The sequence below is a fragment of the Coccomyxa subellipsoidea genome, assembly GCF_000258705.1.
Source record: "Coccomyxa subellipsoidea C-169, whole genome shotgun sequence".
In the NCBI taxonomy this organism is placed as follows: Eukaryota; Viridiplantae; Chlorophyta; class Trebouxiophyceae; family Coccomyxaceae; genus Coccomyxa; species Coccomyxa subellipsoidea.
Window position 1 is genome coordinate 1,715,791 of NW_005178036.1, and position 14,735 is coordinate 1,730,525.

At 52.2% G+C, this 14,735-nt stretch overlaps 3 protein-coding genes across 3 annotated transcripts; 1 reads left to right on the forward strand and 2 right to left on the reverse strand.

Annotated features, from left to right (window-relative positions):
* Positions 1-477: 477 nt before the first annotated feature.
* COCSUDRAFT_53430 (HIT-like protein) lies at positions 478-4,066 on the reverse strand. The gene is made up of 9 exons (XM_005648170.1): positions 3,848-4,066; positions 3,553-3,690; positions 3,359-3,463; positions 3,097-3,222; positions 1,536-2,839; positions 1,157-1,281; positions 968-1,034; positions 728-792; positions 478-572 (listed from the first exon to the last, which is right to left on the reverse strand). The coding sequence occupies exons 1-5, from the start codon at positions 3,848-3,850 to the stop codon at positions 2,696-2,698; spliced, it is 516 nt and encodes a 171-aa protein (XP_005648227.1). The 5' UTR covers positions 3,851-4,066; the 3' UTR covers positions 478-572; positions 728-792; positions 968-1,034; positions 1,157-1,281; positions 1,536-2,695.
* Positions 4,067-4,531: 465 nt separating this feature from the next.
* On the reverse strand, positions 4,532-6,739 carry COCSUDRAFT_41853 (hypothetical protein; the record flags this gene model as incomplete). Its single annotated transcript, XM_005648171.1, has 6 exons — positions 4,532-4,713; positions 4,978-5,221; positions 5,651-5,885; positions 6,090-6,247; positions 6,392-6,516; positions 6,664-6,739. The coding sequence occupies 6 exons, from the start codon at positions 6,737-6,739 to the stop codon at positions 4,532-4,534; spliced, it is 1,020 nt and encodes a 339-aa protein (XP_005648228.1).
* A 1,054-nt stretch (positions 6,740-7,793) lies between these two features.
* Positions 7,794-14,033, forward strand: COCSUDRAFT_63210 (hypothetical protein; the record flags this gene model as incomplete). The annotated part of the gene is made up of 14 exons (XM_005648172.1): positions 7,794-7,863; positions 8,271-8,395; positions 8,553-8,687; positions 9,050-9,197; positions 9,609-9,795; positions 10,056-10,264; positions 10,731-10,817; positions 11,102-11,256; positions 11,688-11,864; positions 12,234-12,329; positions 12,564-12,687; positions 13,019-13,209; positions 13,527-13,631; positions 13,965-14,033. The coding sequence occupies 14 exons, from the start codon at positions 7,794-7,796 to the stop codon at positions 14,031-14,033; spliced, it is 1,878 nt and encodes a 625-aa protein (XP_005648229.1).
* Positions 14,034-14,735: the final 702 nt, after the last annotated feature.

Below are 14,735 nucleotides of genomic sequence, written 5' to 3' on the forward strand. Positions count from 1 at the left end.
ACCAACATGGGACCCTCACGAGATGTCAGCCATTTACGGACTCTAAACTGCGCTTTGCAGCGCTCGAAGTTTCCAATAGAACACACTGCGTTTTTGACGAGAGAAAATGATAACGGAGCGAGGCCAACTTTCAAACAGACCGAGACCACAAGCAGGTCTCGAGACACCATCCAAAGGCACAAAAGATTCTCCGTGCGCTAATCTCACCTCTATGTCTGGATTATGAGCTGCAATCCACAAGCAAAGGCCTTTGATAGGAACGAAAGACCCTCACAGATTCGGAAAAATCTGAGATTCCCTTGAACGCTTGCTTTCAGCTCGCTGTTCGAAATCATTTGGAGTAGGGTATTTGATAAATTGATCCCTGGACCAAGGGTCTTGGAAACCCGCAGCACGTCTGAAGCTTCACCCCAGCTGCCCCAAACACACACAAGCAATTCTTGAAGCCTTCCCTTCAGAGAGTTGTCTGTTACGGATATCTTTTAGGCGCTGTCTACTGGGGTTTAGGTTTCATTAAAGCACAGACGAGGAGGACTGCGAAGCAACGGCAATATGGGAAACTCGATGTGCAGGTGTGCTTGAAGCACCTTCCCCTGACAACGTTGCGCTTTATACAACGGTGCATCTGACGTGATAAACTCTGGAAAACTATTTTTTCTACAGTTTATCTTGAAGCAAAGCATACAAGTCGTACGTAAAAACTGAGTTTTTTTGTTGGCTTCCGCAGGTGCTTCTGCTGCTGTTTTAAGTGCGAGTCCACTCCTACCGCTATGCGCATGGACCTCTGCTGCTGTGAGTGTTCCTTTCCAAATCTCATTAGTCGCCACTGATTATCATACGAGTTTGATAGAGGCAAAACCATACACCTTCCCAGTTTCAGGAGTCCCCTTCCTCTAGTGACCGCATGACCAAAAATGTCACCTCATGCAGGATTCTGTGTATTGAGCTACCATGGCAATTCATGCAGGTCATATTGGGGGCGGGCATGTGGGCTCACAGAATCGTCCCGATGATGTGGGTGAGACTGTCATCAGGTGAGCATCATTCATATCGGCTCGGTTCACACTTCTGGAAAGAGCATTCACAGATCTGCGGCATGCGCCATGACTTGTTTACGCCTGCAGATGGTAGTTCTGAAGTAGTTTGTATGCTGCAGGAAGGAGAAGGCCAATGTCAGTCTGTGCTGCTGCGGCTTGAAGGTCAATGATGCCGATGTTGTCAGCCACAACCACCCTGCCTCACAGCCCGCTGCTGTTTCTGGTGCCAACACAAAGCCTGGAGGTGCTGCCCTCTCCCATCCTCAACTGCTTCTAGCGCCATTCTTGCCGATCTGGGCTTCTCAAGGAAAAATCCCCCGAAAAGCTACTGTCTGGAATTGGAATGTGCAAGCCTTGGTTGCGTCTGCCCTTTGGGGAGATGGTTTTGTCATAGTGCTATTGGATCTCTTTGTTTCTATGCAGTCTGCTCTGAGTGGGGTGGCCATGGTAGAAATGCTGAGACATACTACAACTGAGACACCGCATGTGCTGCAGCAGGTGCAGCGCCACCCGTGCAGGACACGTACAATCCTGCTCCCCCACCAGGCTATGGCAACATCAACACTGGCGCACCCCACACAGAAATGCAGCCTCAGTCTGCAGGTCCACCCGCAGCTGCCTCAGAGCAGCCTGTCATGGGGTACCCCGCTGTGCACAAGAAAGTGGTCGACTGAGCAGCGCCTTGAGTCACTGAATCCATGCAGGCACAAGCTGCGATAAGGAGTGTGCTCTTGAACGATGAGCATGTAAATAAAATGGTGCCCAAAATCAAGATTCAGCCATTCACATGACAGCGGTCCAATTTTTATTTAGGTAACTGGCTGCGCAGCCGGCATGCTGCGGATTGAATTTTGGCACTTTCATCGCATGCCTTTTAGTTCCAGAGAGTGGAGTAGTAAGATTCATATTAGATTTTATTTTACTCTGAGCGTACAAGAAATGCTCTTGGTCTGCACGGGACCACTGCACAAGAGATTTGAATTTAATACCCAGTGTTGACGGTGCCAGGACTCATCGACCTCTGACTGCAACGCAATGGACGTTGCGGTTCTTTTGAACTCTAATGAACCTTTCCAATAGGATGTGTTAGATATTTCGGGTACAATTCACCGCGAGGTAGTTGTCACGGTATTGAGCACTAGGATGAGCTTATGACCCCGGGTGACAATGTTACATTTGCTTTCCAGCAATGCATGACTGACTGATAGCTGTAGCTGAGGTATTTGCGGGACATACAACATACATTTGGAGGTCCACCATCTTGATCCGGATCCATTTAAGTCATGTCAAGACAAATTTTGGTGTAAAGCCTGCTCCCTTTACCATCATGATGCTGAGCTCAACACCTTTTAATCGCAGATCCTTTCAAGAGCTTCGAAGAGCTTCAGCTCTCAGAAATCGCAGAAATTTCTGGAGAAAAAAAGCATAGCAGCTTTGAGTATAAAAGATCTGCCCTATCCACACATGCTACAAATCACAAGAACAGATCCGCGATTGCTATCCCCATCAGCAGACGAGCTTGATGTCAACCAACAATTGTCTCCTTGCTCTTCTATAGCACTTCTGCCTCCTTGCTTCCAGCACTGAAGCACCCCTGCTAATGATGGCCTCTTTTGGGACACTGCAGTCCAAAAATTGCCGTACATGCACCCTGCTCCTTAGAAAGCTGCCCTCAATTTTGCCAGCAACGCTGTCAGGGCATCATCAGTGTAAGGCGTGGCGGGCAGCGCGCCATAGCACGGTCCTGGCCAGGCTGGATCACTTGGGATTCGCAGGGTGATGTGCACATGAAGCTGCGACACCTGGCGCCCAAATCACTAATTTTACTGCACTGGCAAGACTCAACATTACATTATGCATGTGTTCGGAGCGTCTTTTATGCGCTATTTGCGGTGACAAGGGAAGTACAATAGCAGAGAGAACACTTTTACTACTCCCCCTGGCGGTGATCAACATGTGGGGCACGCTGCTCACATGTGCATTCCTCTGCGGCCGTGCCTTTCATTTGAGACCACTTTAAACAGTCAAATTTGCACAGGAGACAGCCAGTGGTGCACACCACGTTCCCAAGGGTGGCGATGTTGAGTTTGCAGGCGGGATCGAACTCCTTCTTCAGTGTCCGGCTGGCCCGAGCCACTTCCTCCCACAGCAGCCTCTGATCCGTATCTGACAGCTCAATGACCTCCTGTGATCAGAGATCTCTTCCATTCGACCCTTAGCCAACTCGCAGCATCCTTGATGGTCCTCTGTGCGTGTGCCAATGAGCTCTTCTATCAGAGAAGAACATCAAGATGAGGTGAGCTGAAGGTGAGCTGGCCCACCTTCACATCATTGATCTGGGGAACCAAGACGATCCAGCAGGGATAGTTGGCGTCCTCCATCAGAAAGATCTTGCACAGGTCGTAGCATGCTACTTCATGCTTGCCCTGCACATCCTTCAGCGTCTGAAAGAGCACATTGAGGATAAAGGCTTGCGAGGCATGCTATCTGTGCTTGGTAGTGCTCCAAAGGGTACCTCGGCGAGCTCTGGTAGCAACTTGAAGCCATCTCGAGGCTTCCCCTTCAAGCCTTTCTTTCTGGAAGGTATTGTGGGTCGGAAAAAGGCAGCTACAACCCCCAACAAGAAGGCCGGCGCGGCCAGGGATCCAAAAGCCTGCAGGTCAAATATGAGCTTTAAAAACATTCTTGTAAAGGTGATGGTGATCACGAATCTCTTGTGTAGTTGATTGAAGTCACTAGATCTCATGGATGGGCGCATTTAAACAATGAGTACCCCTCAGACAGACTAGAAGACACTTGGTTGGACTCACCATCCCCAGAGCACTGTTTTCGATACTACCTTGTTCGCAACTTCGCACTCTTGTAAGTGGATGTGTCCATATAGCTAGTTCTCTTCAGCAGCAGCATCGGTACCAGAACAGACGGTGGTGCAGAACAAGAATCTAAGGATCAACTAGGATAGCAACGGCATCTTTCTCGCTGACATCTGTGACTTCACGTGAGATGGTACGACCTCTTTATTAGTAGCGAGATTCGTATATATTTATATGGAGGAATCATTCCCGAGGACTGTGATCAATCAGAACGCGACAACATTTCAAAGGTGGATGCTGACGTCACGCTTCGTCACAGAACCATATGACCTGGAGAGATACCATGCCTTTGCATGCATGTCGATGGAGAAGACTTCATTGATGCACTTTTAGAGATTAATGATCAGGATATTGCAAGGACGCGTGAGCAGGCGGCATGCGGGTCGCAATTGCAACCGGTGGCCACCGGCACCGTTGCGGGTACCCGCACGCGCACTGCATGCCTTTCTGTATTGAAGACATTTGTTTTAACAAGAGATGTCTCTTACACTTGCATGCCAAAGTGTAAATAAAGCCGGCAAGTCCAAGGATATTCCAAAGAATTCATCCACAAGAGAAGCGCTTGCTAGCAACGCGCATGGATCCATCATATAGCGCTAGCATGCATCCATCTCAAAGCCCTCATTCGGTAATTTTGTACATTTGATACTTGTCCTTCACAAGCAAGTGCCCCATGTGTTCTTCATAGTCTGCAAAGCTGCCGGTGTCGGGGTCTCGCGCCAGCATGTAATGGAATCGCAAGGGATTCTCCAACACCGATTCCGGCGCATGGTCGCAGAAGGGAACCACCTTCAAGTCAGGCTCTGCAGACACATCATGACAAACAAGGTCACATGTCTGGAAATCCTCCAGGGCAAGTTATCTGCCCAAAGTCTGGCAACTACTAATCCCCATATGCAGACAGCAGTTGTTTGTCTTCTTCACTCCAGCAGTGCCTTGCACTCGCTGCAGCGCTCATGTTGCCCCCGCAGTTGCACAGAAAGACACCACAAGAATGTCATGCTTCAGGCAAAAAGTACCCATCGCTGTTTTCAACGGGCAGCGCTGCTTTGAGAAGGGGTGCGCACCTGGGCTTGCCAGAGAAATGCCCCGGGTGACACGGGCGACGATCTTTGCCGGGTCGGTGAAGTGCTCGATGTTGAGCTGCCAGTGTACGAACGAGGCAAACTTGTTCTGGAACGCTGCAATCGTGCCAAAGCAGCTGGTGCAGTGCGTGGCCGCCCTTGGAAGCTGCAGGCTGCACTCAGTCTCATATCTGATCCCATCCTGGTCCACCCCACCCAGTGTGTCCTCCCCTTCATAAACAACCACCTGAGCAGGCAGCACTAGCATGTCAAGCTGTACCAGATGTGATATTCTGCAATGAAGCCCCTTGCGTGGCGCCCGTGAGCACCTGTATAGGCAGTGTGCAGTTGCCACAGGCAGCTTTGAGGGCGCGGCACCAGATGGTGAACCACAGGAGGGCCTGGGGAATAGATCATGCCCAAAAAGGGTGTAATTCTGTATGATACGGCTGGTCCATCCTTGCAAGCATTGCCCCGTTGGCAGTAATTCTTCGCCCAACAAATTGTCAGCAAAGTAATCACATGAAAGCACAGGGCCGGTTCACAGCTGACAGAATGCATGCAAGCTGTGGCACTCTGCCGCAGATGCTTCACATTGAGGTTTCCTGCTTTGGCGCCCGTAAAATACTCTACTATGGGCGCTGTGCATTTGTGCAGCCATGGCAAGGTGGCACACCTTGGGCCCCGCCTTCCAGACACCAGAGTAGAGCGAGTAGCTGTAGTAGAACAAATCTGCCTCCATTGCAGCGCAGTTGTGCACCGACTCAAAGCCGAAACGCTTGAGCGCCATTAATGCTTCTGGCCGCGGTATCTCGTCAACATCACCCAGAATTATGAGGTCCCCCGGCGCTGCCTCCATCCCTGCCTCCTGCAGGCCCACCTCAAACAGCCGCTCCCGCTGCCACCACCCCCTTGCACACAACCCCAGCAGCCAGGTCAGAATTGCCTTTCCAATATGGCATCTCTTGGACGCGATCGGACTAGAACGCACAATTTCCGCAATTGTTTTGGAAATCATTTGAGATGGTGGTGCGGTACAAACGATGTCCTCTTGATGTCAGCTCCTGATTCTGCACAGACTTCTTTATAAGGCTGGCTGCCTTGGAAGTGCACACAGAGGTTGCCTCAGGCTCCTCTTTCGATTTGAAGAAGGGGTATTGCGGGAGTCTTGCCTGTAAAATGGCTCATCGAGCGGCCCATAGCGCTGGATCTTCGAGTCAATGTGGGTCCCATTCTGCTTCTTCACCTTCTGCAGCCAGAGGCGGTTGGCAACCTGTCTTGCATCAAAACAGACCCCCTTACAAGAAATGATTGAAGACAAGGCAGCACCAAAATCCAGTATGTTGTTTTCTATTAATGGCCTTCAACAAAGGGCCTGTTCAAATAATTAATTAAAATTTCTGTACAGTGATCTCACCATATCCTCTGCTGTGATGTCCAGCGGCACATGCAGGATCTTGTCAGCAAATCGCTCAAAGCGTGCTGCGTTCTCCTCATAATACAGCGGCTTGGGCTTGTCTTGTACTGTCCGCCTGGATTCCCCTGCACATTCAGACCTTCCCAATCACGTTGTTGACGACAGATGCCCACGAGACACACTATAATAGTTAACATGCATGAGAGCATCATGCTTGGAGAGCATCATGCTTGAAGGGCTGATCAGGTGTCATGGAGGGCTTCTTGACTCACCTATGACAAAGAAGTCCACAATGTCATAGAGCTCCATGAGGCGCACTTCCAACATGTCAAGCTCTGTGTTGAACATGAAGGTGTCGTATATGAGGACATCCTCCTGCCGCTCTGGCAGATCATGCTCCTGGCAGAACTCTTCATAAGTTGGCCTTGGAGCATCTTCATCTCCTGCAGGCAGGACATGAATCATTCAGAGCACAATACCCTCCTTTTATCTGCAGTGGCCATGTGATCATGATGCTGTGAAGAATGCATTCAAAAGTTTGATTTCCTCATTCTTGATATTGAAGAGATTTAAATGGTAAAATGATGATGATCCAAGGGAGCTATGACAGCACAGTTATTTGACTTCCCAGTGCCCTTAAGAGCTTTGGGAAGGGGTAATTGTCGATGCTAAATGTGCGTGCCTTTCGATCTCAAGCAATTCAAACAGGTGAAGATGACGAAAGCTCTGGCGATCCAATGAATATGATTCATAAAAGACCCCATCTTGATGTCTAGCAGTTGTGCTCGAGAGTGATCCTATTCCCCCAGACGCCATGCAGACTTCTTGCAGACATCCTTTGCATACTTCACTATATTTTGGTTCGTATGACAGGCCTGATGTACCAAGTCGAGGACCCATCAGCTATAATTTGTGCCCACGTGCAAGGATGTGACCATCACGTGGCCCAAATGGCCCATATAACATTTCTGGGAGGGAATTGAGCCCAACTGGTCAATTGTTTACAGTTTTAATTGTGGTTCAATTGCCATTGGTGATTGAACAACTCTCAGATCTTTTCACCGTGGTTGTATACGGAGTTGATGGGCACATCGGAAGACATCCTTTCGGCTCTATTGCCCGAGAGGGCTGGAGTTGAGGTATGCATGTTCCTTTGTTCCTAAATTTTCAGGAGCTGCCATGCATGCAATGTCACTGTGGTCGCAGCCAATGTATTTTGAGAAATTTCTGTGCCTTCTCAGGGTGTCAGCCCTTCCGTTTTACAAGAGTATTTGGATCGTTTGGACGCACGGAAGACTCAGGTCAGCTCTTTATTGCGAAATCGATGCGATGAACCCAATCGGTGATCGTGACCTGCGGATCTTGTCCTTGTCATCAGAGACAGCCCAAGCTTCTGCATTCCATGCAGGTTCTGGATGCGTTTTTGGAGCAACTGAGCGATCAGAGCACTCTAGAAAGGCTACAAGGTGCAGGTGAGCGCGCTTGTAAACCTGCCTCAGTGATCTGACAGACATCCCGGTCTCCCGAGAAGATCGGTGCCAGGACACAAAGTGCTCATACCTGCAGGCAAAAGCAAGGCTGTCCTAGCGGACATATCTGCTCAGAAAGAAGCTTTGGGCGGTGATCTAGTAGCACTAGCAGAGCAGCATCGCCACATCAGCACTCAGCTTGAGGAGGCTCAGAGCGCTGCCCAGGCTGTGCATGTTCTGGCAGAACTTCAGCAGCGCTTGCAGGAATTTGACACCCACGTCGCCACAGGCATGCTCCTTCGCAAGCTCACACCTCGTACTTGTCTCATCCCCAGCTGCAGGCCTTCCACCCACAAAATTGCTTGGCATGTGCAAATGTTCCCTCTGACTTGAGGGAATGTTTGCTGCAGGTGACTTTGTGCAGGCTGCCCAATGTCTGGTGGAGCTTGCTAGCCCTGCAGGCCAGCCTGCCAACAGCGAGGCGCAGCAGCAGAGGGAGTTTGCAGCGGAGCAGCGGTCTAATGCCCTGCTTGAGGTGGGTCTGTGAGAGGTTCTCCTGACACTCCCCAGCATCAGTAGAATTTTTTGAGCAAAATAAGCTTCCGTTTCTCATAATATACCAACGCATTTGACATTATTCTTGCTGACTTACGCTTGCTGAAGGAGTCTTCACAGGATGTTGATGTGCGCAGACATTGGCTGGCAGGGCAAGGGGTGTCATAGGAGCGGATGCAGATGCCTGCCAGCTGACGGTGGGGGATGGCGGGGCTGCAGCGCAGGTCTGGAAGGCCTTGCAGCTCATGAATCACCTTGAGGAGCACCTGCAGGTGGGTTCCCTCAAAGATCAATCCAGATTTCGATAAACGTAGAATGCAAGACATACAAGGCAGTGCCAGCAAATGAGGAAGGGCTGCCTCACGGTGTAAATGTAGTGCATTTACAAAACAATCCTCCCCCGGCCCAGGAGATCTTGTACTCCAAGAGCACTGGCATTGGTCGCTTGCTTTGCAGAGGCAGGTACAGGATTGCAGCCATCATTGCTGAGACAGCCTAAAGATTGCCCCAACGCAGATGCTGGTGAAGATTCTAAACAGCTGTGCCTTTGCCAGTGATAGTGCTGATCTTTGGAAGTGGTCTTCTTTGGAGAATACTAAGTGAAGTCTCAGCAAGGAAGCGCTGTGGATTGCAGGCTGTTGGGGATATGCTCCTCTCCCAGGCCCTGCTGCCCATTGTAGCATCACAAGGCGTGTCTGTTTGTGAGTCTAGCAGCGACGGGGCAGGAGGAGCGAGGATGCTGCAATGGAGCAGACAGCACGGGGCTGCCCCAGAAGAAGACAGTAGCGTGGAGGGCGCATTGCTGGCAGTGCTGCGCTTTGTTGCAGGCAAGCAAAGATCCTCGCTTGAATGTTCTGACCCCTGCTTGAATTTTCTTCTGTATGTAAAGACACTCCTACAGACCTAGCCAGGTCTTTTTTAATGTCACTGTAGCCTTGTCTGTTGGTTTTCTTTGCCAGCTTGTCCAGGCACTGACGGTGTGTTTCACTACTCATCCCCTTTCTGCTGCACGTGTTCTAGGCAGTCTATCAATCGCTTGTATTCTCGCCCCTGAATACCCTCACCCCAAGGGGATCTTACCTGTTAGGGACGAACTTCCAATACAACTTCTTTGGATGATAAAGGATTGCCTTGCACTTGGAACGTGGGGGGCTGATCAGAGAGCGGAACTTGATTTTATTGCTGCAAAACAGAGTCAGCTTTTGGGAGCGAGAAGGATATAGCAGCGCTGTTGGGCGCCATTGTATGGCCGAGGCTGGCGGCAGCCTACGTAGAAAATTGCCTGAGTCCAGCGGTGCCCGAGGATGACTCGCAGCTGGAGCACTTCCAGCTGGTATGCAAGGCCGCCCAGCGTTTTGAGAGCCAGGCTGCTTCCCTTGGGTACGTGTGATCTTCCAAAGGGGTCATAACTATTACCACCACTCATCCGCGAGTGTGAACCCCTTGACAAGCCGTGTTGACCATCAATCTTTGGGGTCACTTTGCGCAATTGTCATTCAGATTGCACTTGATTTCTATTGAAAGGGAGGGCGGTTGATACACTTGCTGCTGTGAGTAATACCTGTTGCCGTTGATGGACCGCTAGTGATCATTCTTTTCTCCAAGTCATGGCGCAAAAAAAATTAACCGTTCTCGGCCAGGTTTGTGCCGCGGGACGAGGATGGCCGCGGCCGCATAGAGCAGTACGTGCGCCACGCACTGGACCGATTCCTGCACGCCAAGCGGCTGCGCGTGGTTGCCGCCGCCCGGGACGCGCTCATGGCGGCCGATGCCGACACGGTGGAGGCCGGCGAGCCGCTGCCGGTCAACCGCAACGCCGTCGCCGCGCTGAAACAGCGCCTGCTGGCAGGTGCGTTGTGACAAGTAATAAATGATTAATCCTGATGCCGGTGCACAGCGACACCGTGGCCGCGCTCAAGCAGCGCCTGCTGGCTGGGGCAGGTGCGCTGCGATGAGTCAGTGATTAGTCATCTTTCAGAATTGTGTGCGATGGTTCTCAGCAAATGCGTTTTGTGGAACGGGGTGATTGCGGGGGGTGTATGGGGTAATTGAGGCAATTGAACCGTGACCCTGTGGCTGCGCTGAAAGAGCGCCTGCTGGCCGGGCAGCTGCGCGTCGATGAGTAATGATAAGTCATGATGCAGCATTCTTTTCGGTGATACCTCACCGCTGCCTTGTCGGAACGGGGCTTGCAGGGCGGTTGACGGAAGTGCATCTGATCTGTGGCTTGTGCAAACTTACTCAGGATAATAGAATGAGAGACCCTCAATTTACTGCCTTGATGACAATCTTGACAGTAAAATCTGCAACTGCAGGGGATTCAGGTGCATCAGGAGCTGCCTCGGCAGAAGCGCCGTTGAATTGGGGCGCGGAAGGGGAGGAGGGGCCCCTCCTTGCAACAGGTGTGGCGCCTAAAGCCAAGTTCCTCTGGGAAAGCTCCCACTTTCCGAGTGGGTGCATGAGCGTTTTTCACTCTTCTTAGGTAGTATGCCAGCATTGTTGAAGCCTGACATGGTGTTCTATCAGACAGACCAGAAATCTGCCACCCCATTCCTGCGGTCATAAGCATGTCTTGACATGTGACCCAGCAAGGTCGTGGCAAAACTTGAAGTCTGTCTGACGAGTCAAAACACCCGACCTAGGTACCTGAACCCTACACTTCAGCGAGCTCGCTCTGCCGGTGCAGGGCGGTACAGGATAACGCGGCGGGCGGAAGCGCTGGTTGCGCTGATGCAGGGGGCACTAGAGGAGGCGGTGAAATCCGGCAGCCCCGCCGTTGCGCAGTCGCTCGCCGCCGCCGTGCAGGACGCGGCCGAGCTGGCCGGAGCACTGCCGCCCTCCGTGCGAGCCCGGGAGCTGCAGGCGCGATGGCCTGCTTGCCGTGCGTTGTGGGGTTGCAAGGCGACCTACAGATTGTATTTGATTGCTTTGAGTGCCCTGTCTGCCCTCAGTTTCAAGGAGAACTGCATAATCTGCCATGATCTACACAGGAGCGTCTGCTGTGTAACGTCTCCCACAAATATCACCAGAAGGCTGCTCTCCCCACTCAATCACTTGAGGATGTGAGAGCTGCCTCCTGCGCCTCTTTGTGACATTGGAAGGCGCAGCTTGCGAGAGGGTTCTGCTGCGTCTCTGCACACGCAGCAGCAGCCATTTGGAGCAGGCTAAGAATTCCTCACAAACAGCTTTTGCAGGAACAAAGGCCAGGCATCCTGGAAGCTGACAAGCAGGAGAGAAAGGCTCTGAGTGGGTGCATCTGGCGACTACCGCAGGTGCCGCAGCCGGCGGCGCTCTTCCACAACGATTGCCACCACGTGGCCGCGCAGCTGCTCAGCCTGCCCTACCTCTTCGCGCCTGCCCTCGCGCAGCTGGCGCCCTCCGCCCCCTCCCACTTCATCGACTCCGCCCTGCGCCTGCGCGCCGCCGGGACGGCCGTTCTAGACGCCCAGGTGCGACTCCTTCAGTGGCCGTTGTGTTTGGGGCCTGCAAGGATCAGGCCACTGCTACCAGCTCAACAATGTTAGCGCAATAGATTGCAATGCGTGCTTGACGATCTTCTAGAATAAGGAGGAGGTGGCATCCCTTTTCGCTCTGCTTCATGCGGCCTGCAGATCTTGTTTGTTCAGTGCATGAGAAGAATTGAAATTTATGACATTAGCTGCTAGGGTGTCGCATTGCAATTAACAGACGTTGTGAAGCCCTCCATGAAATCAGGGCCTCCTCTAACCGTGCCATGTATGGTGTGGTGAGCATATGGTGAGTGTCAGGAGCATTAAATAGGAGGGGCAAGAGACAGAATGTACAAAATTCTTGTGCAGGTGGAGAGGCAGGCTGGTGAGGTGGCGAGCGTGCTGGACGCGGCAGAAGGCTTCTCCAGGCTACATGTGGCCCAGCGAGGCATTGCCGCCCGCAAGGTGCTGCTCGCCTTTCCTTCGCGGTCCCTTTCCTCTGAGTATATCTACATTATACTTGCCGAAATAACGCAGTTGTCTGACTTCTGCCACAGCCGCTGCCTTCCATGGGGAACCGACAGGCTTTGCCTGACCGGCATCAGGCAGCAGCCCGCACACTCCGGCGGGGCCCATGGGAGTGGGTGCCTAAGATATATGGCCACAGAATGCATTGAAGGATAGATGTGGTGCGTGCAGGTGGTGCAGCAGGCGCTGCATGCCTTGCGGCGGATGGGGGACGTTATGGGCGGCGTCCTGGCTCCGCGCGAGTTTGTGCGCGTGGCCGGTACTGTCGTGCAGACGCTGGCCGACCGAGCTGTGGGTGCGTGCACATCAAGACACAGTGCAGCGACCATATCTGCTTTGCAATATGCAAATCGCGGGGATTATAGGGCAGCAGAGCGCAGCAGAATAAAGTGGGCTGACTAGACTGTCCATTCAGCCTAATGAAGATTGTGGGCAAGCCTTTAGGGAACTTTGAATGTGGCATCCTTTGTAATATTTCAGCCTCTGCAGATGCGCTGAGCCTGGGCTTGATGGAACCTGAAGCGACTGCTTGTGTCCCAGAATTAGCCGCGGCCCCTTGTTGACCATGAGGGCTCACTATGAGGGTCTAACTTTGAATGATATTTGAAAAGTACTGGACATGGCAGGCGAGCTGCTGGCGCTGCGGGACATAAGCGTGGAGGAGAGCGAGGATCTGCCACGCATTCTGGGCCCGCTGGCCGACGACGCCGCGGCCGCCGCGCTCGGCCGCTCCGGGGCGCTCGACCAGCCGCCGCCCCACCGCGACGCGCTGCTGGCCGCCATTGAGGCCGGCGCGCCCGCGCTCGCCAAGCTGCGGGTGCGCGCTGTTCCCTCCCGCTACGCATTGTTTTACAAGTGGAAGGAGGGGATTACTGCAAGGCTAGCTGAAGTCAGTTTGAGGCCTTAGAGCGAGCCAAGAAGGTCAAAATTTCAGCTTCTGACTTCCTGCAAGCATGAGCCTACTCTTGGGTTCATTATTCCAGCAGCAGCGTTGCTGCCCAGCTTGCAGATGTCAGGACTGTCACCATCTGCTGGCTCATCAAGGATTGCTCGCCGAATGGATCTTCAAGCTGGTGTACATAGAGATCGCAGCAGAGGGGTATTCCTTGCTCAGGCTGCTGATGTTTGCTGCAGGAGGTGCTGTTTGTGATGGGCGCGCGCTTGCTGGAGATCGACCAGAGGTGGAAGGATGGCGGCCTGGAGAGGGCCGGGCTTACTGCAGATGAAGTGGTGCACTTGGTAAGAACCTGATGTCTCCAACTCTTTGTCGGTCAGTCAGATCACACCTTCTCTCGGGAGCAGAGCTGATCAAGTCCTGCCGGGGATGGCTGCACAGCAGAACCCGCCTAAAGTGATATATCGATTATGGTTCAGAGAGCGGTTTCTACTTTTGCCAGTGAAGCGTGCCACACACACTTCTGGACAAGCGTACTAGACAGTGTCATCAGGGGCCTTTGCTGAGAGTACTTAATGTTTGCATGCTGTGCTGTACAGCAGCTTGTACAGTGAAGGAGTGCGCAGGTCAGATCATGCAGTGTTCAACAAATGATAAATTGATAGTTCTGGCCGCAGATCGAGGCGCTGTTTGAGGACACGGACCTGAGGAGTGAGGTGCTGCAGCACATCAGATCAGCAAGGTGACCCTGTCTGTCACGGCTGGCAGGGTTGTGCTGCGTGGTCTGTATCCTATGAGAAGTACTAGGTACTAGGGGAAGCATGGAGCTGGTTGCTCTTATAGGCCTCGCATCTGCGATGGTTGCTGCGATGGAAGTAAGTTGAAAAATAGAACAAATATACAATGGGATGTCCTGATATCGGAATTGGGTGCTGTAGGGCATGTGTGTGTAATGTTACTCTGAATACCAGCGCGGGACTAGTTTGCCCGGCTCTTTGTGCTTGCAAGGTGTGCACTGGCGTTGTGAGCAATGCTGAAGCTCGGGCTTCCGTTTAAATCATCGTAGTCCTATCGAAAACAGGATAGGCTTATCCGCTCTGGGCACCGTTCCACTGTGATCACTGATCTGCTCCCTCGACCTGCGCCCAAGCCGTCTTGCGCTCATGTCCATCTACGGTATGCCTATGATTGCTGTAAACCCGGCACGGAATGAAAACTCAGGTGCGCAACAATGTATCGACCGAGGGTTTGGAAAAAGTACACTTGGCAGAATCGGAGATCTGATTCCGGATCGCGTTTCTTTCAGGAAGCAACGTGGACCTTTGAAACATGGTTCGCCGCCGAACGGATGGCTAAGTGGGTCAAAAGCGAGCACCCAGAAAATCTATCATCCCATCACCCTGCTTTCCAGAGCAGAGACCAGAGCATGCAGAGGGAGCTCACAGAAA

Coding starts and splice junctions, on each gene's coding strand:
- COCSUDRAFT_53430 (XM_005648170.1), bottom strand. Junction 3,464..3,552: donor TGCTACCAGAGCTCGCCGAG/GTACCCTTTGGA, acceptor AAGGATGTGCAG/GGCAAGCATGAAGTAGCATG. Junction 2,840..3,096: donor TCGCCACCCTTGGGAACGTG/GTGTGCACCACT, acceptor TTTGGGCGCCAG/GTGTCGCAGCTTCATGTGCA.